The sequence below is a fragment of the Papio anubis genome, chromosome 6 (assembly GCF_008728515.1).
Source record: "Papio anubis isolate 15944 chromosome 6, Panubis1.0, whole genome shotgun sequence".
In the NCBI taxonomy this organism is placed as follows: domain Eukaryota; kingdom Metazoa; phylum Chordata; class Mammalia; order Primates; family Cercopithecidae; genus Papio; species Papio anubis.
This window is the reverse complement of record NC_044981.1, coordinates 41,604,708-41,626,922: the sequence shown is the minus strand read 5'-3', so window position 1 is coordinate 41,626,922 and position 22,215 is coordinate 41,604,708. Positions and strand designations below refer to the sequence as shown.

The 22,215-nt window shown below is 49.8% G+C and overlaps 1 protein-coding gene across 6 annotated transcripts in view; it reads right to left on the bottom strand.

Moving 5' to 3' along the window:
* Window positions 1-22,215, bottom strand: part of CUL9 (cullin 9) — a 44,105-nt gene that overhangs the window by 19,855 nt on the left and 2,035 nt on the right. For 4 of the 6 annotated variants that reach the window (XR_002521557.1, XR_002521556.1, XM_021937309.2 and 1 more), the window contains exons 2-23: window positions 21,550-22,153; window positions 20,845-20,999; window positions 20,000-20,500; window positions 19,352-19,487; window positions 19,008-19,201; window positions 18,330-18,735; window positions 17,737-17,929; window positions 12,307-12,514; window positions 8,852-9,048; window positions 8,270-8,487; window positions 6,710-6,956; window positions 6,199-6,304; window positions 5,414-5,641; window positions 5,044-5,134; window positions 4,734-4,905; window positions 2,759-2,864; window positions 2,371-2,466; window positions 1,930-2,105; window positions 1,537-1,670; window positions 985-1,164; window positions 667-776; window positions 104-591 (exon numbers count right to left, since the gene is read on the bottom strand). Coding sequence is in view for 4 of the 6 variants with exons in the window: in XM_021937309.2 (XP_021793001.1) it covers window positions 104-591; window positions 667-776; window positions 985-1,164; window positions 1,537-1,670; window positions 1,930-2,105; window positions 2,371-2,466; window positions 2,759-2,864; window positions 4,734-4,905; window positions 5,044-5,134; window positions 5,414-5,641; window positions 6,199-6,304; window positions 6,710-6,956; window positions 8,270-8,487; window positions 8,852-9,048; window positions 12,307-12,514; window positions 17,737-17,929; window positions 18,330-18,735; window positions 19,008-19,201; window positions 19,352-19,487; window positions 20,000-20,500; window positions 20,845-20,999; window positions 21,550-22,144 (4,937 nt within the window). In the remaining 2 variants the exon portion in view is untranslated. Of the gene's footprint in view, window positions 1-103; window positions 592-666; window positions 777-984; window positions 1,165-1,536; window positions 1,671-1,929; window positions 2,106-2,370; window positions 2,467-2,758; window positions 2,865-4,733; window positions 4,906-5,043; window positions 5,135-5,413; window positions 5,642-6,198; window positions 6,305-6,709; window positions 6,957-8,269; window positions 8,488-8,851; window positions 9,049-12,306; window positions 12,515-17,736; window positions 17,930-18,329; window positions 18,736-19,007; window positions 19,202-19,351; window positions 19,488-19,999; window positions 20,501-20,844; window positions 21,000-21,549; window positions 22,154-22,215 lie in introns of those variants that run through there. The other 2 variants (XM_021937311.2, XM_021937312.2) reach the window with 2 other exon arrangements.

The following is a 22,215-nucleotide window of genomic DNA, read 5'->3' as shown; positions in this document are numbered from 1 at the left end:
TCTCCTCTGCACAGCCTCTTTTCTCATCTCCCCTATAAGACTCAATCTGTCCACTCTCCAGATCTAGGCCTCCCATCCCCTACCCCTCCAGACCTGCACTCACTGATAGAAGTGCTCAAAAGTTGTGGCCAGTTCCAGACCAGAAAGGACCATAATGGGTTCCAGGTGCCGCTGAAGCTGCCCCAGCATTTCCACTCCAGGGGCTCCACCAATCAGGCCACCCTGGATCTGCTGGTCAATGTACCTGGCAAACTGCTCACTCATCTGGGGGCAGTGGAAAGGGCATGGGCAAACCATGAATGAGGGAGTGGAGGAGACTGGGGAGCGAAAGGAGGTGAAAGGGCAGAACAGAAAGAGATGAACTTGGGACATGACCTTATAGCCCTGTGGGGAGCTGGTGGGACTCACGTGAGCAGCAGTGAGGAAGGACTGCTGCAGCAAGGCGCCAGAGAAGCCACTGCGCAGAGCCAGCGTGAAGGCTGCCCGAGGCCCAAACAGCTCGGAGCCTGCTCTCTGCAAGTGCTCATAGAGTTTACAGTAACGAGGCACAAAGTCTGGGGCCCCCCAAGCTGCAGCCAGGAATCTGCCGACCTGAGGAGAAAGGCAAGAAATGACATAAAAGGAGCAGCCCCTCCCCTCCGCAGACTTCTGCTTGCTTCTGCCCACCTGCTCCTGCACCACGCTCAGCCAGCATTGGGTTATGTTCCTCAGGCTGCTACTTGGAAGCACTGGCAAAGGCGCCGGGCTCCGGTCCCGACCCTTACTGTTCTTGCTGACTGTAGAGACAGAGGGAGAAGGAAGAGGTTTCATCTCAGCCTCTAGGTGAGTACATCGGTCTTGGGTAGTGATCTCCTGGAAAGGCCAGGAAGTCTCAGGGGCCTGGAAAGGCTGGTAGCAAAGCAGCAAGAGTAAGATCCAGGGAGAAGGGAGCCAGATACACCACTGCCCGCAGTCCAAGCTCTATTGGCCACGGTTGGGACTTACAGGGCCGAGTGGATGGCTCAGGAGAAGGCCCAGGAGGAGGCTCCACATGCACCAGCAAGTGGCAAAGGCGACGAACTCGAGAGGCAAAGGACGCTGCTCGACTCAGGGGGTTCTGAGAGCTCTCTCTCTGTTCTAAGTACTGATCCAGCAGCCATCCCAGGGCACTCACACCTTCCGCATCTGAAAGAAGACAGGTCAGGAACAGGTCTCCATGGGAGATGGGAAAACAGACAGCCCAGGGCAGAGGAGGGAGAAAGATCAATTGTACAAAAAGGCTTGAGGGGTAGTGGGGCCCTAGTCCTCCCCTCACCAAGGTTTGCTTCAGCTGGAGTCAGGGGAGATGGTAACAGGGCGGGGATGGGGTAGTGGGGAAGATTCAAATACCAGAGTCTCAGGGAGCAGTGCCTGGGGCAGGAAGGAGAGAGGAACATTGAGGTGACAGGCCTTCAGGGACAAAGACAGGAACCAAAAGAACCAAGAGCATTAACTCAGGTGATCCCTGGGAATAAGGACAAGGAACTGGTTAGTGGGGCCAGGTGTCAGCATGGTTACCGGGAGAGGTGATGTTCTGCACCAGGGGGCTGACCAGGGCCTCCCAGCAGGTCTTGCCCAGTGCTTGGGCGGCCTCATCATCAGGGAGGAAACGGTCGGCAAAATTCTGCTCGTGGCGCAAAACCCTGTTCAGTCTGGGAACAAACAGTGCACAGTGGAGGATTAAAGGCACTGATTTCCCAGAGGCCTCCATTCAAGTGCAGATCAGCTCCCAATCACCCCTGTTAGGTCCCTGACCCAACTTGTCCCAATCAACACAAACTTATCACCTATGTTCAACTTCCCCCTCATGTCCTGGCTGCAGCTTTCCCTTCCAGACTCCCACAGAAGCATCCCTCCTACTTCTTAGTGCTCTGTTCCCTTACCCATCTTCCTTCCTCAGGCCCCACCCACCTGGGACAGAGCTGGAGGAGGCGCCGACGGTCCTCTGCTATGTCCCGGCTCCAGGCTTGTGCCCGAATTGTGTAGAAGAGACATGTTCGGCGACACAGCTGCTCCCGGAACAGTGGCCAGAATGTGGGCTTAGGGCCCAGGACCTCCACACCCCGAACCCGGGTGTCAATGCCGCCCTGGAACATGCACAGACTTATCTGTCACCTAAGCCTCTTGAGCCACTAAGTACTACCAAAGCCAAGCCTCCTGCCCTGAGCTCCCTAGAACTGCTCAGGACATCCCCACATCTCTGGGACTCAACAGGTCCCTGGGCCATCTCCCAAGCAGATCAAGGAGAAACCTTGGCTAAAGCCCTGGCCTCTAGATGTTAGAGAATGCAGCCACTCTGGAGACCCTGTGCCACCTCCTCCTCCTCAGCCCTGGCTAATGCCCTGGCACCACCTGCTGGCAGCGCTTTATGCGGATCTGGATGATAGGCCAGAAGCGGTTCAGATTCTCCAGGAGGATCACCCGGCTGGCAGAGGGCATCACATTCACCTGGCAGGGCAAGGGAGAAGAGGGAAAGGAGAGAGCTGTCACCTCCAGAAACAGGGCTGGAAAAACTGTTGACAGTAACCAAGTTGGTCATGGTGTGTGCCCTTCACTTCTCCTGCAGAGCCCAGGGATGGACGTGGCTCTGCATCCCTAATCCCACTCTCACTGCTTACAAGGCAATGCCTTGCCAGGAGGAAGGGATGTCACCATTCCCCAGGGACTAGGTCCTTCCCACAGGCACTGGGACAAAAAGAAGGACGTGGAGCAAGGTGAAGGGGGGCACAAGGGTTCCCACCGTGTTGAGCTCAGTGCTGATGCAGCCGGTGCTGTCACCCCCAAACACCACCACCCTGGCTGGCATGTAGCTTGAGTCCTCACTGGCCACCAACAAAGTGAGCTGCCTGGGAGAGAAGAAAGGAAACAGTCAAAGCTTGGCCTCTGGACATGGTGGCTCACACCTGTAATCCCAACATTTTGGAAGGCTGAGGTGGGAGGACTGCTTGAGGCTAGGAGTTTAAGATCAATCTGGGCCATACTGCAAGACCCCACCTCTACAAAATAAAAATCAAAAGAAAGAAATAAAAAGGCCAGAGCCCTGGTTTTAGTTCAAAACTATTTCAAGCCACCACTTCTTTCTCGGGCACCTGTTCCTCTGCTGGCTCCTGACACAGCTGTCCCCGCAAGACCCTCTGCTCTTCCCTTTATATTCCGCCAAAGTGACTTAATTTAAACCCACGGTTTCAACTGAAAATTAATACACAGAGGACTCCAAATCCACATCTCTATCCCAGACCACTCTCCTGAGCTTTCATGCTGTGTCCCCAACAGGTCATGTAATGTCCCATAGGTGCCTCAAAGTCAACATGCCCAAATGAAATGATCATCTGTCCACGTAAACTTGTCCCGCTTCCTATTTCTCCCCTGGGAAATAAAACTTCTGTGCACCCAGTACTCAACTAGAATACTGTCACTGTGGCCTTCACCTTCTCATGGCTTCCCTCACAAAAGGCAAGCCTTGTGGACTCCACCTCTGAGGATTTCCCAGTCCATTCCCACTCCTGCTGTCTAACTGAACACATGGATCCTTTCTCTACTAGACCACTGCATAAACCTTCCATCTCTTTCTTCTGATCTCCAACCCTAATTCCCACAATTGCCAGAGTGAGCTTCCTCAATAAAAAAATCTAGTTTTCGGCTGGGCGTGATGGCTCACGCCTGTAATCTCAGCACTTTGGGAGGCCGAGACGGGTGAATCACGAGGTCGGGAGACAGACCATCCCGGCTAACACGGTGAAACCCTGCCTCTATTAAAAATACAAAAAATTAGCCGGGCGTGGCAGCCGGCGCCTGTAGTTCCAGCTACTCAGGAGGTTGAGGCAGGAGAATGGCGTGAACCCGGGAGGCGGAGCTTGCAGTGAGTCGAGATCGTGCCACTGCACTGCAGCCTGGGCCACAGAGCAAGATTCTGTCTCGAAAAAAGAAAAAGAAAAAAAAATCTAGTTTTCTCTCTTCCCTTCTTAAAATCTTCTAATGGCTTTCCAAGTTTTGGAATAAAGTTCAAACTGCTTAGCTCACAAAACACTTTGTGATCTGCCTTTGCCTACTTTTCTGGCCTGTATCTTCTGCCACTTAGATATACAGTTTTCATTGCAGCCAAACATGACTACTAAAGTCCTTCCAAATACAGTTTCTTACTTCCATTTCGCACATATGCTGTCCTTGTGCCTAGAATATTGCCCCCTCTTTATCTACCTAATTTCAATGTCAAAACCCAGCTCAGTCACCCCCTCCTTCCAGAAGGAAGTCTGCTCTGTTGCCTGTCAGTCTCAGGTCCACATGTGGACAGCAATGCTTTTTCTTACTCTGTGCTCTTACTTGATTTTCTAGTGTAGCTCCCCAGCTGGAATGTAGGTACCATATCTTATTGCGCTTCTATTTCCAGACCCTTGCACAGTGCCTGACACAAATGCCTGGCATTAAACAAATGCCCACAGGAGAAATGGATAAGTGAGCTGTTGATCTCCCTCAACACTAAGCACAGGGCAGTGCCATCTGTACCTGTTGGGGTACAGGTCACCAGATTCCAGGAGTGAGGGGAAGTCTACACTCAGCACAGCAAAGGCAGGTCAATGTGTCTATGTGTTCACTGCACAAAATAGGTTTGAGTGTGTCCCTCAGGCCTGTGGGTTATAGCTGGGGTTGTGTGTATCTGGGTGCTTTGGCGAAGTATCCTGGGGCACAGCAGAACATTCATATATGTGTGTTCACACCTAACAAGAACACCACGGTGCATGTGCAGGGTGATGTAGTGGGAGCCGGTGCTGCCGTTGGACTCCCAGTAGGTCTTGGGGTTGTGGTCCGTCAGCTTGCTGGCCCGGTGTGGGTTGGAGGACACCTCCACCTTCTCCCAGCACTTGTCCTCCTTCACTTCCACACTGGAGCCTGGGGGCAAGTGGGAAGGGGTGGCAGTCACAGCCAGGTTAGTTGAGAGAGGGAAAAGGAAAAGGTCTAGGGAGCAGGAAGGGAAGGGGAGAACAGACACTGGATGGGAGCCAGAAGAAAGCAGATGAGGGCACTAACCCTGGCAGAGATGCCTGAGGAACACATCAAAGAAGGGGATATTGATGGGTTGGTGGGTTCGTCTGTGGTCTTCGATCTGGCCCAGCACCATCTGCAGCCGGAACATCAGGGAGAATGAGGAAGGGGAGAGGGAGGAACACAGAGAAACACCCAGAAACAGGTCGACAGAAAAAGTAAAGGGTCAATGGTACACTCAACTCCTCTCTCCCCACATTTTGACAGAACCATGTAGAGTCAAGGTTAGGAAACAAGTGCCCCAGATTTGCTACAACCTGTGCCAAACAGGGATACCAAAGAGGAACACAGTGAATCCCCTTCCCCTGCTTCTGACTTGCATTCTCTCAGCTGCATACCCACAGCCGCTCCTCACCTGAATGCAGCCAGCCAGGATGCTAGAGGTGAGGTTGCTACAGAGCTGTGCGTACTTCTCACACTCTGTCACCAGGTCCCGAAGCTCACAGCCCAGCAGCAGCTGAGCTGAGTGCTTGTCCAGGACTTTGGAGAGGACCTCTTTTGCTCCCAGGCAGCAGAGCACCACAGCATAGTCCTTATGCATCAAGGCCAGGCGATGTAGGAAGCAGGTCAGCTCCTGAACAATCTGAGTCCAGAGCCACATAGATTCATTTACAGGAAACAAGAGGTAGGACATGTAAGGATTGAGAAGAGGGTTCAGTAGAGGAAGTGTTATGGCTGAGATTGCGGAGACATGCCAACGCCCAGGGAAACAAGAGTGCCAAAGTCAGGGTGGAGTTAAATAGAGGAGTGCTGGGACTCCAGAGTGAGTTGGCAGAACAGAACTTCGGCATAGCTTTCCAGGCTGCTTCCTGCCAGGCCAAGCTATGTTAACCCTGGGGACTGAGCCTCGCTCTCCAATGCACAAACCCTGAAGGGAGGAGAGCTGTTTGGATTGGTGAATGTGGGCTTCTCCTTAGTCCAGAATTTAACATCCAAATCTAAAATCATCAAAATGGTTTATACTTCAAAGATCCCAGTTCTGGAGACTCTTAGATTACATTACCCTTCCTCTTCCTACACCCATCCCAGTGCCCCAAGATCCATTCAGAAAGGCTCTGCTGTGCCCTCCAGAGCCTCACAAGGAAGTTGGTGCCCCAGATGCTGCCCATCCCTCCCTTCCCCTTACCAGGGTTCTAGTACCTCAGAGTCACTGCTAGGGCCACTCAGGCAGTTGAGGCAGGGCTCCAAGACCTCGTGCCAAGGGAGGACCATTGCCTCAGGGAAATCCAGCAGTCGGGTTATGACCCTGGTGAGGGGATAGAAACGAGTAAAGTCAGGCCAGGCGCAGTGGCTCATGCCTGTAATCCCAGCACTTTGGGAGGCTGAGGCGGGCAGATCACCTGAGGTCGGGAGTTTGAGACCAGCCTGACCAACATGGAGAAACCCAATCTCTACTAAAAATACAAAAGTAGCTGGGCATGGTGGCGCATGCCTGTAATCTCAGCTACTCGGGAGGCTAAGGCAGGAGAATCGCTTGAACCTGGGAGGCAGAGGTTGCAGTGTGCTGAGATCGCGCCATTGCACTCCAGCCTGGGCAACAAGAGTGAAACTCCGTCTCAAAAAAAAAAAGAAAAGAAAAGAAACAAGTCAAGTCCCTGAAGTCTGCCAGTTTCCCTCGTCCCAATGCATGGTGCCTCAACAGGCCTCTCACCTCAGCACAGACAGCAGCAGAGTCTTGTTGGGCCCCGGAGCATCCAGAGTCCGCAGCAACAGGAGGAAAGGCTGGGTCTCCTGCTGGAGGCGCTTGAGGAGGGGCCTCACGGCACCCCCGGGGCTGCCCTCACGGCACAGCACACGCTCCAAGTCCAGGAGTAGTTCTGCAGATGGGCCCCCAACCAGGGATCGAATCAGTAGCTCAGGGGACCCATCCTGACCCTGGATGATGGGGGTCTCTAGTGCTGCAGCCAGACACACCGGAGGGAAAAATGTGGATGAACAGTCTTAACAGTTTGCCAAACTGAGAACTGGGGAGGTCCAGAAAATCACCCCAAAATTTTCTTTCTATATTGAGGATGTCTACAGTTTTTAACCAAACTATGGGGGACTTTCTTTCCTGATCCCAAATACAAACCTAATCACATTTGAAAAAAAAACCTAGTATAGCAAGCATTGTCAAGTTAAACACAAGACATTTTAAATCTCTTATAGTCGTATTATTAAATGTTAGTTATAGTAAATATTAACTATGATGATTACATTCCTGTACTACCTGCATGGTGGCTTTAGGTACACAGACTAAAAGATACATACATATTTCCTATTTTTCTTTTTTTTTTTTTTTGGAAATGGAGTCTCACTCTGTCACCCAGGCTGGAATGCAGTGGCGTGATCTCAGCTCACTGTGACCTCCACCTCCTGCACTTAAGCGATTCTCCTGCCTCAGCCTCCCAAGTAGCTGGGATTACAGGCACCCACCACCGTGCCTGGGTAATTTTTGTATTTTTAGTAGGGACGGGGTTTCACCATATTGGTCAGGCTGGTCTCAAACTTCTGATCTCAAGTGATCTGCCTGCCTCAGCCTCCCAAAGTGCTGGGATTAAAGGCGTTAGCTATTGCATCCGGCCACATATTTCCTATTTCAATATCCCTCCGTACTTCTAGGTTTTCACTTGTTTTTCAATCACAAAGGGTTTCTTCCCCAGTATGAATATTTAATGTTTCCAGGCACAAGCGTTCTGTACCACAAATTATAATTCCTCTTAAGAAGGCCTCCCTATTCTGTGAAGAGAAAGTCAAACTTAGGCCAGGCACAGTGGCTCACGCCTGTAATCCCAGTACTTTGGGAGGCCAAGGCGGGCAGATCATGAGGTCAGGAGTTCGAGACCAGCCTGACCAACACGGTGAAACTCTGTCTCTACTAAATACACAAAAATTAGCCAGGCATGGTGGCATGCACCTGTAATGCCAGCTACTCAGGAGGCTGGGGCAGGATAATTCCTTGAACCCGGGAGGCGGAGGTTGCAGTGAGCTGAGATCGTGCCACTGTACTTCAGCCTGGGCAACAGCAATTTCCTTGCACATATTCCACAGTCTCCCTCTTCTTGGTTGGGAAATTCTACTTAAGACCTAACTTGAGCACCACAATGCTCACTCATTTCCTGAAGTCTCCTTGTATCTTTCCAGTAAGGAGCTGATATGTAAACCTTAGCCTTCATGGTCACTGGCTGGCACTGTGTGATTCCTCTGCAAAACCACCCCTCCACAATGATACCTGCATGCTCAGGGCTGCCCGGCGGCTCTGAGTAGCGATTGAGAAGCATCATGAGGATGGTGCGTGTGGTAGGCATAGGTTCTGTCCCTGGTGCTATCCCTGAGTGCCTAAACAACGTGTCTCTCAGCTCTCTGGTTATAATCTGGTCTCCCAGAGTGTGGTGGTTGCACAAAAGCAGGTTGAGCAGGAGCAAGCCATTTCTCGCTGCAGAAGAGCACCTGGGAGGAGGGAGGTGACCAGGAAGAACCTTAGAGACCATGAATGCAATGGAAGCAGCAAAGCAAGCACAGAGGGCTGGGCAGCTAGGGAGCAAAGGGCTCCAGTGGGCTCTCTGAGCCAGGACATCTGATCCCCTGACCTCAGGCCACTCCTCCCAAACCCATAAAGGGAGGTCAGTGTGTCTCTGCCCTCTCTGAGAATCTCCCTATCCCCAATCCACTTGCATTCTCTTCCAACAACAATTGCTTAATCCAGAGGTGACAACACGAGGGGAATTTCTGTGGAGAACATGAGCCTGGAGCATAGGAGTAGCAGGGTTTGGGACTAAGCAGGAGCCTGGAGTTGGGAGGGTAACGCCCTGACCCCTCAGTGTTCAGCATCAGGATCACGGCTGCAGGGATAGTGAGGAGCAGGCTCTCAGAGCCCGGGCGTGTAGCTGAGTCGATGCTGGCGAAGATCTCTCTGGTCATCTGAGCATCAAACAAAGAGTGGATAGAATCTCGGCCAGTAACAAAAGTGGGGATCTCCGAGGAGCTGGCGATGGCCAGCATCTTCAGTGCCTGTGAGGGGGATGTGAGAGCAGAGTGAGGAGGGGGCAAAGCCACCATGAGGAAAGGGAAGCCTCATTCTAGACCTCAAACTTTGGGGCACCTGAGCTATTTGCAAATAGGTAGAATAGGAGACAGAAATGGAAGAGGTAGTGATGGGATATCAAACACTACAAAGAGAGGGAAGGAGGCAGGGAGGAAGGAAAAGAAAAAAGAAACTAAACAACAAAAAACCCTGAGACTGGATGGTAAAATCAGCCTTCCACTCCTCTCGGCCCCCAGGCTCGCAGCACCAAGGCTACCGGAGTGGGACAGCCACCCCTCCTGTATCTTCCCCTCAGGATGGTGCCCCTCCCAGCATCTAGTTGTCTTCAGGGGCTTCTCACAGTTGTCTCCCATCTCACTTGCACTCCTTCCTTTGCAAAATCTCTCTTCCCTTGAGCTCCATGACTTCACATCCTCCTGGCATTTCTCCTACCTCTCTGGTGTTCCTTTGCCCCAAGGAACTGAGGTTCCTTGTCCCCTTTCTCTGGACTCTGCACTCACCCACACTGAGGCAACCAGGTTCATTCCCATTGCTTCAATTACCACCTATACGCCAAGTCTCCAAAACCTGTGTCTCCTGGCCTTAGCCAGTATCCAGCCCTTCTAGACAAGACTTCTTGGTTGTCTCACAGGCAGTGGTTGGCATTATAGGAAAAATTATTGTAACGTGTAAACTTGTTTGCTGGGACTATAGAGAAAAATTAAATTAAAATAGATACTGCACAATCACAGCGGAAATTGTCTCTCCTGGTGAAAGGGTTGATTCTCTACAAGAAACCCACGAGAGATGGACTGGGCTAGAAATAATTCTCAGGACAATCCCTCTTGTAAGGCCTGGACCCTCCAAGCAACTTCTACTTCTCAATGAAGATTTCTCCCTGTAGTTACACCACCCTGCCCCAGTTAGCTGAGTTCTGTAGACTTTAAGTTATTAACAAGATGACATAATTTTATTTCAGGGCAAGATTTTTTTGAGATGAAGTCTCACTCTGTCACCCAGGCTGGAGTGCAATGGCGCAATCTCAGCTCACAGCAACCTCCCTGTCCTGGGTTCAAGCAATTCTCCCGCCTCAGTCTCCCAAGTAGCTGGAATTACAGGCATGCACCACCATGCCCGGCTAATTTTGTATTTTTAGTAGAGACAGGGTTTTACCATGTTGGCCAGGCTGGTCTTGAACTCCAGACCTCAGGTGTTCCACCCGTCTTGGTCTCCCAAAGCGCTGGAATTACAGGCATGAGCCACCATGCCCAGCCATTTTTATTTTTATTTTTTTGCCATGATCTATAGTGGATGACAATTGCTATGTTTTGGTCATGTAATTTGAGAGGATCAGGGAATTCTTTGAGCATGATGGTCTAGACTATGAATGCCTGGCTGCTCTTGGTCCCATAAAGAAAAGTACCCCCAGGCTGGATGTGGTGGCTCACACCTGTAATCCCAGCACTTTGGGAGACCGAGGCGGGAGGATCATGAGCTCAGGAGAGCAAGACATCCTGGCCAACATGGTGAAACCCCGTCTCTACTAAAAATACAAAAAATTAAGCTGGGCATGGTGGCACGCACCTGTAATCCCTGCTACTCAGGAGGCTGAGGTGGGAGAATTGCTTGAACCCGGGAGGCAGAGGTTGCAGTGAGCTAAGATCGCACCACTGTACTCTAGCCTGGGCAACAGCGCAACACTCCGTTAAAAAAAAAAAGAAGGAAAGGAAGGAAGGAAGGAAGGGAGGGAGGGAGGGAGGGAGGGAGGGAGAGAGGGAGGAGGAGGGGAGGGGAGGGAGGAGACAGGAGGAGAGAGGATGGGAGGGGAGGGGACAGGAGGAGAGGGAACAGGAGGGAAGGTAATGGAAGGGAGACTCCTGGCCTCTCCCAGGACAGCCTGCTCTAAGAGGACACGTGCTCCCGTTCATGCTGCTGCCATTATACTACTAGAATACATTCTCAGAACTGCTCTGGCCAAAGCCGGCCTGTCTCCCTCAGGAACCCTCAGGCTATACAGAGCTCTTCTGCCTGCACCACCCTACCTGCCAGCACTTCTGTCTGGAGTAACCAGTAAGCCAATTCTTCTGTAAGCTACTCTGGATAAGGGCCTTCCTTCCCGATTCTCTGGGCAATGGCAATGCTGGCTTTGTTTTACCCAAATCTAGTAACAGAGTATTTTCTACATAAGGGTGCCACTTGGATAAAAGAGGAAAAAAAAAACTTTTTGGTCACATCTAGAAAATTAGTTTTTAACCAGACACCTAATCATAACTAAAAAGGCAGGAACACTCAACAAACCTGAAAACTCAACTCCTGACCTTCTCCCCATATCCCCTCCTCCTGCCACATTCTCTCTCAGTAAACAGCCACTTCATGCAACCCTGCTGCTTAATTTTACACCTGGGAGTAATTCTTTTTTTTTTTTTTTTTTTTGAGACGGAGTCTTGCTCTGTCGCCCAGGCTGGAGTGCTGTGGCTGGATCTCAGCTCACTGCAAGCTCCGCCTCCCGGGTTCACACCATTCTCCTGCCTCAGCCTCCCGAGTAGCTGGGACTACAGGTGCCCGCCACCTCATCCGGCTAGTTTTTTGTAATTTTTTTTAGTAGAGACAGGGTTTCACTGTGTTCGCCAGGATGGTCTCGATCTCCTGACCTTGTGATCCGCCCGTCTCGGCCTCCCAAAGTGCTGGGATTACAGGCTTGAGCCACCGCGCCCGGCCCTTGGGAGTCATTCTTAACCCTGGCCTGGGCCGGGCTTGGTGGCTCATGCCTGTAATCCCAGGAGGCTGAGGCAAGAGAATCACTTGAACCCAGGAGGTGGAGGTTGTAGTGAGCTGAGACAGCGCCACTGTACTCCAGCCTAGGCAACAGAGAGAAACTCCGTCACAAACAAACAAACAAACAAAAAGCCTCCTGGCCTGGCACAGTGGCTCATGCCTATAATCTCAGCACTTTGGGAGGCTGAGGTGGGAGGATCACTTGAGCTCAGGAGTTCAAGATCAGAATTGCCTATGGGCAACATAGCAAGATCCTGTCTCCACCAAAAATAACTCCAAAACTCCCTTTTTCCTTTTTCCAAACACTCAATCCCCAAGAATGTCCGGATCAAACTCTTAAATCCATCTCCATCTTTCCATTCCAAAATCTACTCACTGGTCTGAAGCACCAAAGTATTCCCTCAAGATCAGTAGTCCCCAATCTGCCTGTCTTGCCCATTGTTCTCTCCCGCCAGGCCCAATGTACTCACCGCCAGCCCAGCCTGCTGCACCAAGACAGAAGTCTTATATTCTTGCATGCAGACCAGTACAGCATAGATGCCACCCTCCCTGGCAAAGAGCGGTCGCCACTCGTGCTTGGTCATGAGCAGGTAAAGGAGGCGCAGGGCCTGCACCACCACCATCTTCTCTCCCACCTGGTTGGTCAGCAGCTCCACCAGCATCTTCACTAGCTTCTCTCTGACAAGAGAAGAGACGTTGGGGCTCCCCATCCCAAGGAGTCTTGCCTGACCTCCCAGCCATGGCATCATAGGACTCCCTGACCGATCCCATCCACCAAGAGCTAGTCCATCCTCTCTGCCCCATCCAAACCTGCTCTCCTTGCTCCAGTCTCACCCCAATCCCCTCCCCTCTGCAGCCAAACTGCCTGTGGCTCCTCAACTAATGAAGGAGGCAGTAGAAAAAATGTTTACAAACTCTGGCTCATCTTTTCAAATAAATCTATAAATTCAAAGTGATGCTAATCAAAATGCCTAAAAGGTGGTTTTGTTTGTTTTTGAGATGGAGTCTTGCTCTGTTGCCAGGCTGGAGTGCAGTGGCGCAATCTCAGCTCACTGCAACCTCCACCTCCCAGGTTCAAGTGATTCTCAAGCCTCAGCCTCTCGAGTAGCTGGGACTACAGGTGCGTGTTACCACATCCTGCTAATTTTTTGTATTGTTTTTCAGTAGAGACGGGGTTTCGCTATGTTGGCCAGATTGGTCTCGAACTCCTGGCCTCAAGCAGTCTACTTGCCTTGGCCTCCCAAAGTGCTGGCCTAAAAGGTTTTTTAAAACACCGTGACAGGCAGATCCAGGCCTTGGAAATGCTCAGAAAAAAATAGTGGTAGCCAGGCGCAGGAGCTCATGCCTGTACTCCCAGCACTTTGGGAGGCTGAGGTGGGCGAATCGTTTGAGCCCATGGCTTTTGCCATGGGCAACATGGCAAAACTCCATCTCTACAAAAAATTATCTGGCATAGTGGCCTGTGCCTGTAGTCTCAGCTACTTGTGAGGCTGAGGTGGGAGGATCACCTGAGCCTAGGAGGTCAAGGCAGCAGCAAGCTGTGATCATGTCACTGTACTCCAGCATGGTTGACAGAGTGAGACCTTGTCTCAAAAAAAAAAAAAAAAAGTGGTAGACTTGCCTATTATTATCAAAATATAAATATAAACTTGTAATAACTGCAACCCTGGAACTGATATAGGGTAGCTAAATAGATCAGTAGATGAGAAGAGAGATAAGGGTGGTATACAAGCCAGTAAAAAAAAAAGGAAAAACCATTTAAAATATAATGTTGTGGCCGGGCGCGGTGGCTCACGCCTGTAATCCCAGCACTTTGGGAGGCCGAGGCGGGCGGATCACAAGGTCAGGAGATCGAGACCACAGTGAAACCCCGTCTCTACTAAAAATACAAAAAATTAGCCGGGCGCGGTGGCGGGCGCCTGTAGTCCCAGCTACTCAGGAGGCTGAGGCAGGAGAATGGCGTGAACCCGGGAGGCGGAGCTTGCAGTGAGCCGAGATCGCGCCACTGCACTCCAGCCTGGGCGACAGCGCGAGACTCCGTCTCAAAAAAAAAAAAACAGATCAGTAGATGAGAAAAAAAAAATATAATGTTGTGTGGGCACAGTGACACACACCTGTAATCCCAGCACTTTGGGAAGCTGAGGTAGTGGGATCATTTGAGGCCAGGAGTTCGAGACCAACCTGGCCAACATGGTGAAACCCCATCTCTTACTAAAAATACAAAATTTAGCCAGGCATGGTGGCGTGGGGCTGTAATCCCAGCTATTCTGGAGGCTGAGGCAGGAGAATCGCTCGAACCCAGGAGGCGGAGGTTGCAGTGAGCCGAGACGAGAATTGCACCGCTGCACTCCAGTCTGGGCGACAAAGCAAGACTCTGTCTCAAAATAACTAATTAAACAAAATGTAATGTTGAATGAGGTGGGAGGATTGATTGAGGCCAAGAGTTTGAAACCAGCCTGGGCAACAAGTGAGACTCCATCTCTACAAAAAAAAAAAAAATTAGCTGGGTGTGGTGGCTCATTCCTGTAGTCCCAGCTACTTGGGAGGATAAGGAAGGAGGTTTGTTAGAGGCTAAGAGTTTGAGGCTGTGTGAGCTATGTGATCTTGCTACTGCACTCCAGCCTGGTCAACAGACTGAGACTCTGTCTCTAAAAAAAACAAAACAAAACACACATACACACACACACACACAATGCAATTTAGAGATACCTGGCTATCCATATGAAAATAATGAAGCTGGAGCTCTACTTCACAACATTTGCAAAAATAAACTGCAAATGAATTTTTAAATGAATTTTAAAAATACAAAATCATGGGTATTTTTGGAAAATATAGGGAAATATTTTTATAATCCTGGAACAGAATAGATCTTTTTAAGTAGGACACAAAATCTAGAAGCCATAAAAAAGCTGAAAAATGTAGCAACAAACAGTCTGAAACTCTAGCATGATGAAAAAAACACTATACACAAAATTACGAGACAAGCGCAGGAGCTAGACAAAGGTGCCAGTGGAAATGCTGATCTAAGACGAGGAAGAAGTGCCTCTAGAGTCCCTAGATCAGGGTGAGGGTCAGGAGAGAAAATAGCAGGTATTGACTGTTGCTTAACAGTGACAGTGACGCCAACTGAGGAGGTGGCTTGGGAACTATGAGGGGAAAAAACACAGAAGGAGAACTTCTGGGAAAGAAGGCAAATAAAGGTACTGAGAAAGTTCTGCTTTTAATCTATCTTTTCTAAGAAGTTTTATAATGACAACAGTGTGAAATAGGCTTTAAATACATATCCCCTTCCATGGCCATGATTTCTTATATACTAGACAATATACATGGGTAATACATATGAATAGATACAGAAATATGTAAGGATGTTTACCCACATGTTAACAGTGATTGTCTCTGCCTTAATGGCTTTCAGATTTTTTTTCTGTCAATCTCACTTGAATATGATCAGATAATTTTTATTTTAATAATTTTCTAATTTTTTTACTGTATGTATTATTCTATAACCACAAAATAAAGCTAATATGATTTTTAAAAAGACAAGCAAAATATTTGGAACATAAATAACAAAGGAATAACCAAAATTCCTATAAATACATTAAAAAAGGCAAAGATCCAATTAAAAAGTGGGCAAAGGATAAGAACAGAATATTTATAGGAAAAAAAAAAAAAAAAACCAGAACAAATGTATGCAAATATGCCTAACTTTACCAGAACTAGGTAACTAAAACAAAGAGATACCAATCATTTAAAATGCTGCCAATTAGACAGATTAAAAAAGAAGACAATATTCAGTGTTGGCAGATGTTAAGGAAAAACAGACCCGTTAGAACACTGCACTTGAAATTGGAGAAAACCACACTGCAGGGTCCTATGCAGCAGTAAACATAATGAGGCAGCTCCACGCAGACTGATATGGAAAGCCCTCTAAGGCACTGAGTGGGGGCAAAAAAAAAAAGTTGTAGAAACATGTAGAATGTGATTACATAGACTAAAGCACAGACTCAGAAAATGCTCTATTTCCAAACACACAATTACAAATGCAAATCTATAGGATATAGTAGACTGATAACAGTGGTGAGAAAGGACTTCGGCCTTCCTATGTTCTTTTACATTCTTCAGATCTTTTTTTTTTTTTTTTTTTGAGACGGAGTCTTGCTCTGTCGCCCAGGCTGGAGTGCAGTGGCGCGATCTCGGCTCACTGCAAGCTCCGCCTCCTGGGTTCACGCCATTCTCCTGCCTCAGCCTCTGGAGTAGCTGGGACTACAGGCGCCCGCCACCTCGCCCGGCTAGTTTTTTCGTATTTTTTAGTAGAGACGGGGTTTCACCGCGTTAGCCAGGATGGTCTCGATCTCCTGACCTCGTGATCCACCCGTCTCGGCCTCCCAAAGTGCTGGGATTACAGGCTTGAGCCACCGCGCCCGGCCCATTCTTCAGATCTTTTAAAACAAGAATCCAGCTGGGCATGGTGGCTCACACCTGTAATCCCAGCACTTTGGGAGGCTGGATCATCTGAGGTCAGGAGTTCGAGACCAGCCTGGCCAACATGGTGAAACCTCGTCTCTACTAAAATACAAAAATTAGCTAGGCATGGTGGCAGGCACCTGTAATCCCAGCTACTTGGGAGGCTGAGACATAAGAACTGCTTGAACCCAGGAGGCAAAGGTTGCAGTGAGCCAAGATCACACTATTGCACTCTAGCCTGGGTGACAGAGTGAGACTCTGTTTCAAAAACAAGTAAATAAATAAAAATAAATAAATAAATAAAATGAGAATACGTTGCGTGTTATTTGTATAATTTAAAAGTAGAGGGCTGGACGTGGTGGCTCACGCCTGTAATCCCAACACTTTGGGAGGCCAAGGCGGGCAGATGATGAGGTCAGGAGATTGAGACCACCCTGGCCAACATGGTGAAACCCCGTCTCTACTAAAAGTACAAAAATTAGCTGGGGATGGTGGCACGTGCTTGTAACCCCAGCTACTCAGGAGGCTGAGGCAGGAGAATCCCTCGAACCCAGGAGGCAGAGGTTGCAGTGAGCCAAGATCGCACCACTGCACTCCAGCATGACGACATAGCAAGACTCCATCTCAAAAATAAATTAATAAATTAATTAAATAAATAAAAGTAGAAAAAACTTTTAAAATAAAGTAGGTTTTAAGGTCTAATGTGTTAAAAAAAAAAAAATAAGTAGGGACAGAAAAAAAAGAAAAAGAAAGAGAAAAAACTCCAGTTCTAGAGCCAAAAAGACCTAGGTTTAAATCCTGGCTCTGCTATCTGTAAAACTCTAAGCAAGTTACTTACATTCTCTAAGCTTCAGTTTCCTCACCCATACAATAGGATAAATATTACCAACGTTTCCTCCGATGTTAGGTGGATTTAATGAGAGAATGCACGTAAAATACTAGCATTGGCCGGGCGCGGTGGCTCAAGCCTGTAATCCCAGCACTTTGGGGGCCAAGACGGGCGGATCACGAGGTCATGAGATCGAGACCATCCTGGCTAACACGGTGAAACCCCGTCTCTACTAAAAAATACAAAAAACTAGCCGGGCAAGGTGGTGGGTGCCTGTAGTCCCAGCTAAGGCAGGAGAATGGCGTAAACCCGGGAGGCGGAGCTTGCAGTGAGCTGAGATCCGGCCACTGCATTCCAGCCTGGGTGACAGAGCAAGACTACGTTTCAAAAAAAAAAAAAAAAATACTAGCATAGTGCCTGGCATAACAGAAGTGCTCCAAGAATATGAGCCATTAAAACATCCAACCTTCCTGCTCGGCTGCTCCTCAGGCTGAGCCTTCCCTCATCCCCAGCTTTTCTAATTCGTGATCTCAAAGCTCCTTCCCCTCTACCACCATCCTTTGCCTACAGCTTCAACCAAAACCTCTTCCCTCCCCAATATGCTAACCTCAGTGATCTGTCAGGACGGACCAGAGGGTGATCCCGCTCAGTGACCTCCTCCACAGCCTGAGAGAGGGCACAGAGCCCTGCAAGCTGCAGGTTTGTGTCCAAGCTGGATATCTGCACAGTGGCCACGACGGCTGCCACATGTTGATCCAGGGAGCTGCGAGGACCAGGACCCCGCAAGGCTCTGGCCATTTCTGAAATTGGTGGGAAAAGGCAATGGCTAAAAGAACTGTGGCACCTTGAAGTTAGAAGTCTTTAAAGTCAAGCCCAGTTATCCTACCAATATTTAAATACATTATCGGCTACTGCAGCTTGCATAGTTTTCCAATTCTGTGTCAGGGATCTAATGATCAAACAAAGGAGATGAAGACACCACAGAAAAAGGACCCTCCTTTTCCAGAGATACTGAAGGGAGCGCTGGTTAATTAAATACAATCAAGGTCAAAAGGAAGAAGATGGACACATGGTTCCAAGGCATTTTCCCCTGCAAAAATGACCTTCTTCCATGGTTTTCCTTCAATCCTGACTATCCATTTCTTCTACTGAGACCACCCAGGACCTGTTCCAATTGCTTCCTCCCAGAACCTGACTCACCACTGGCTGACTCCTTCATCTCAGTGGGCAGGGTCATCCCCTCAGTCACCAGAAGCTGGTTAAACAGCTGCGAATCACTCTGTGCCATGGGGGGCTCAGTCCTTGTCTTGGTGGGCTCGGCCTCTGTCTTAGGGGCCTCGGCCTTTGCTTTGGGGGACTCAGTCTCTTCCTCTGAGAAGTTGGCCTCCGACTTGGACTCCTCTTCTGGATCTGGGGTACAGGAGTGACTTCGTGAAGTAGACGAGCTGCTTCGTTCATCAGACAGCAGCCCATACTTGGTGTAGATCTGGGAGTTGAGCAGGTCATTGAGAGTGCTGCCCTCAAATCGACTACTGAGAACCTGCAGCAGACTCTCAGCCATCTCCACGGACACAGAGATCTCACCTAGGGCCTTTTCACCCAGGGTCTGTCAACAGAAGGGGTATACGTTTAAGAGATAAGCAGACACAAAGGTCTTGGGGTCAGTAACGGGAAGGGTGATCACTCCCCACCACGCCCCCACACCTTCTACATACTAAACCCTCACAGCACTTGCCTCCGCCCCCCAGCAGGACTTCTCCTAACTCTAACCTCTAGCTCCAGCCTCCCCCTAGTGGTATCCCCTGTCTGAAACTCCTTCTAGAGAATCCCACCTCTAACCCTACTAGAAAATCCCCAGGTATCTCAGGCCTATAATACCTCATCCACGTTCTTCCAAAGATTCTGGAAAATTGGCTGCTGCTCACACAAGTCCAACTTTTTGATAAAGAAAAGCAGCTCCCACCATTCAGCCTGGGTCAGATATCCCACTCTCTCATTCTTCTGAGGTTCGGGCTGGAGGTACGGCAAAGGGTAGAGCCCATCCATAGGATTCCAGTCCCAGGAGGGAAATGCTGAGGACACAGGCATGGTGGGGATCAGCACCCCTCAGGAATGGGGTCCGTTTCTGGACCCCTAGGACTGCTCCTGGTCAGAAGTGGCTTCATCCCAGTCACTACTCCTCTGTTCAGAGACATGCTATCCATGTCCCCTCTTAGGCTCACCTGTGCCCAACACAGTAGCCCCTGCCCCCTTCTCCACAGCTGCTGAACTCTTATCCTCAGTGGCTTCCTCAGGGCCCAGGATCTCCAGCATGTGCCAGTGCACCCAGTAAGTGCGGCCTGTCGACTGCCAGAAAACCTGGTATGAGGGAGGAAGAAAGAGGGCAGAATAGAGAAGGCTCAACCATCTGAGCCTTGGCCTGTGAAGGCTTGAAAGGACATGCCCAAGCATAGATTTGGGGCGCACCCTCACATACACAGCTGGCTAAGCCTGGAAAAACCCCCATATGGCAAAAGGCTTCCTTCCCTTATCAGGAGTGGGCCCTGCCTCTTCTTAACCATGATGTTCTCTGCTTCCACATTCCTTCCTAGCCTCTTCCACTGGTGGTGGTGGGGAGGTATCTCCATTTATCAGTTCTGCTTCCTGGGTGAGTCTCCCATGAACTTACAGTCCACCCACACCCCACACCCCTGCCAGATTTTCTCAGCCCTCCAAATGCACCCCCCGCAAATGCCAACCCCCTTGTATCATTCCAATTCCCCAAGGGGGTTTCTTCTTGGGTGGCCTGCAGGAGTCCGCTGGATGAAGTCCCAGCTATACCCCACCCCAAATAAACTCCCAACAGTGTCTCACCACCACGTGCTGCCCACCTGCACAGGGGGAATGCCGTTGTTGCTCTGCCGGAACTCGCCCTCGTCCCCAGCACTGATCTCCTCATAATCATCCAGCATCCGCACTCGCATCCCCGGCTGCAGCGTCTGCTGCACATATTCTCCATAGCCACTACGGCTGGAGAATTCAGAGCGCTGGCGGAAGACCCACCCTTGTCTTCTGGGGGTGGTGACAATGGTGGGGAATAAAAGGCTGGGGCCTGAAATGTAGGGCTGAAAGATGGACCGGGTTGGCCGGGGAGGTGACATGCCCTGTTCGCTGAGGTTCCGGGCCCAGCCCATGCTCCGCACAAGCTCAGAGATGAGATTGCCCACAGCCATGCTGAACTCCAGCTCCCGCTGTCCCCGGCTTTTCTCTCTTGTGGCACATGAGGAGCTTTGGTCTCCAGCTCCCAGCTCTGGACTGTTATTCAGCTGATCCAGGAGGGAGGTGACACAAAGGTAGCGCTTCACCAAGGAGAAGAGCAGCTTTCCTGGGATCTGTAAGGCACAATACTTGGGACAGGTTCATCTCTTCCTGGCTTTAGCCTCTCCCTTTCCCCCCAGTATCCTCCTCTACAGAAAAATATAAAGGCCTTCTCCCCAGGCCTGTAGTTCTCCAACTTTGATTTGTGTAAGAAAGGCACAGGGAGTGTCTTAAGACACAGATTTCTAGGTTCTCATCTCAGAAATTCTGAATGGAGAGGGGCTGAGAGGGAGGACATGAGCCTTCATGTTAACAAGTTCCCAGGTGGCTCTGGTGCTAACATTCAGTCCTGAACCATGTTTTCAGAAATAATGCCTCAGCCCTTGTACACAGCATTTCCCTACAGCTGGTAGTGTACCTGAGGCAGATGAATGCCCTCAAAGGCCATGCAGTGTTCTTCAGAGGATGTGGTTTCTGCAAACAGCTCCAGCAATGTATAGCGACTGTCAAAATCCATGTGCTGCTCGATGCCATCTTGCTGGCTCAGTGACAGAAGGACGTGAGCCCGACTCCCTGTAATCCATACCCAATCCATAACTTCTCCTCAATCCCCAGTACTTTCTCCCTGCCTTTCCTAGATTCTATCTCCTATCCCAGAGGCTTTCAAACTTTGTTACTAAGACTCACAGCAAGAAATATGTTTTACATGGTAACCTGTTACAAACATACATACATATAACTGAAATATATTTTATGGTACAAAATTTACCCCTACTAAGTGCTACACACTAATGACAAGTTTTTTAAAAAATGTTGGTTGTAACCCACCAAATTGATTTCAAAACCAACTAATAAATCTCAATCCAGTTTCAAAAATACAGATAAATCCTATTCTCTTCTCTGGTCAATGCACTGAGAATGAACAGATAAGCCAGAGGCTATCATTTTAGCCTTTTTATATACCTGAAATAGCCTATGAATCTGTATTTTTCCTTTGCATCAAATTGATATTCACCAAATACTAGGTGTTCTTACAGAGCTAGGAAATCTCTCCTCTTTCTGTTCTTACTCCCTGTGGCCCCATTTTCTCCATTGTTTTCCTTCTTCCCTGGCTGTCTCTTACCAGCATCGTGGGCTGCCAGAGCCTGCAGCATTTTGCCTGCACTCCGGCGGATCTGAGGCTCAGGATTGCACAACATGTGCATAAGCAGGTCCAGGGCTCCTGTCTCCCTGAAGACACCAGTGAGGGGCCCGATGCTGGCGTAGGCACTGAGCACATGGATGGTGTGGAGCACAGCAGCCGTGAGGCTTGGGGTCCCACTTTCTGCCAGCTGCCTGGCTGCCCTGCGTACCAGCGCCTGCACATCAGCCTCCATCTCTCCCATTGCCACTTCATCCGGGCCTCCTGGATCTCGAGGAAAGCTTCCTGAAACCCCAGCTGGTTCGTGCTGAGGTCCCTTAGATAGTGCCCGCTCACCTAACAGCCCAGGGCAGTTGGCGTAGACCTCAGGAGCTGACAGCCACATGAGGATGTGCTCTGCTTTGCCTTCTTCCACACCCACTTTGCCCACTTCCCCACACTTCAGGACACTCCATCGGATCAGGTATTCAGGATGCCCATCATGTCCAGGCCTCTGTCGAATGAGTTCTTCAGGATATGCCTGCAGCCGAGGCCCTAAAGGCACCATGAGGTCCCCAGCATGCCGTTCCCCGACCATCCTGACCTCCTGGGATATATAAGGAGAAAGATAAGGCAGTATGAGAAAATAAAAAAAATACAGAGGGGGTG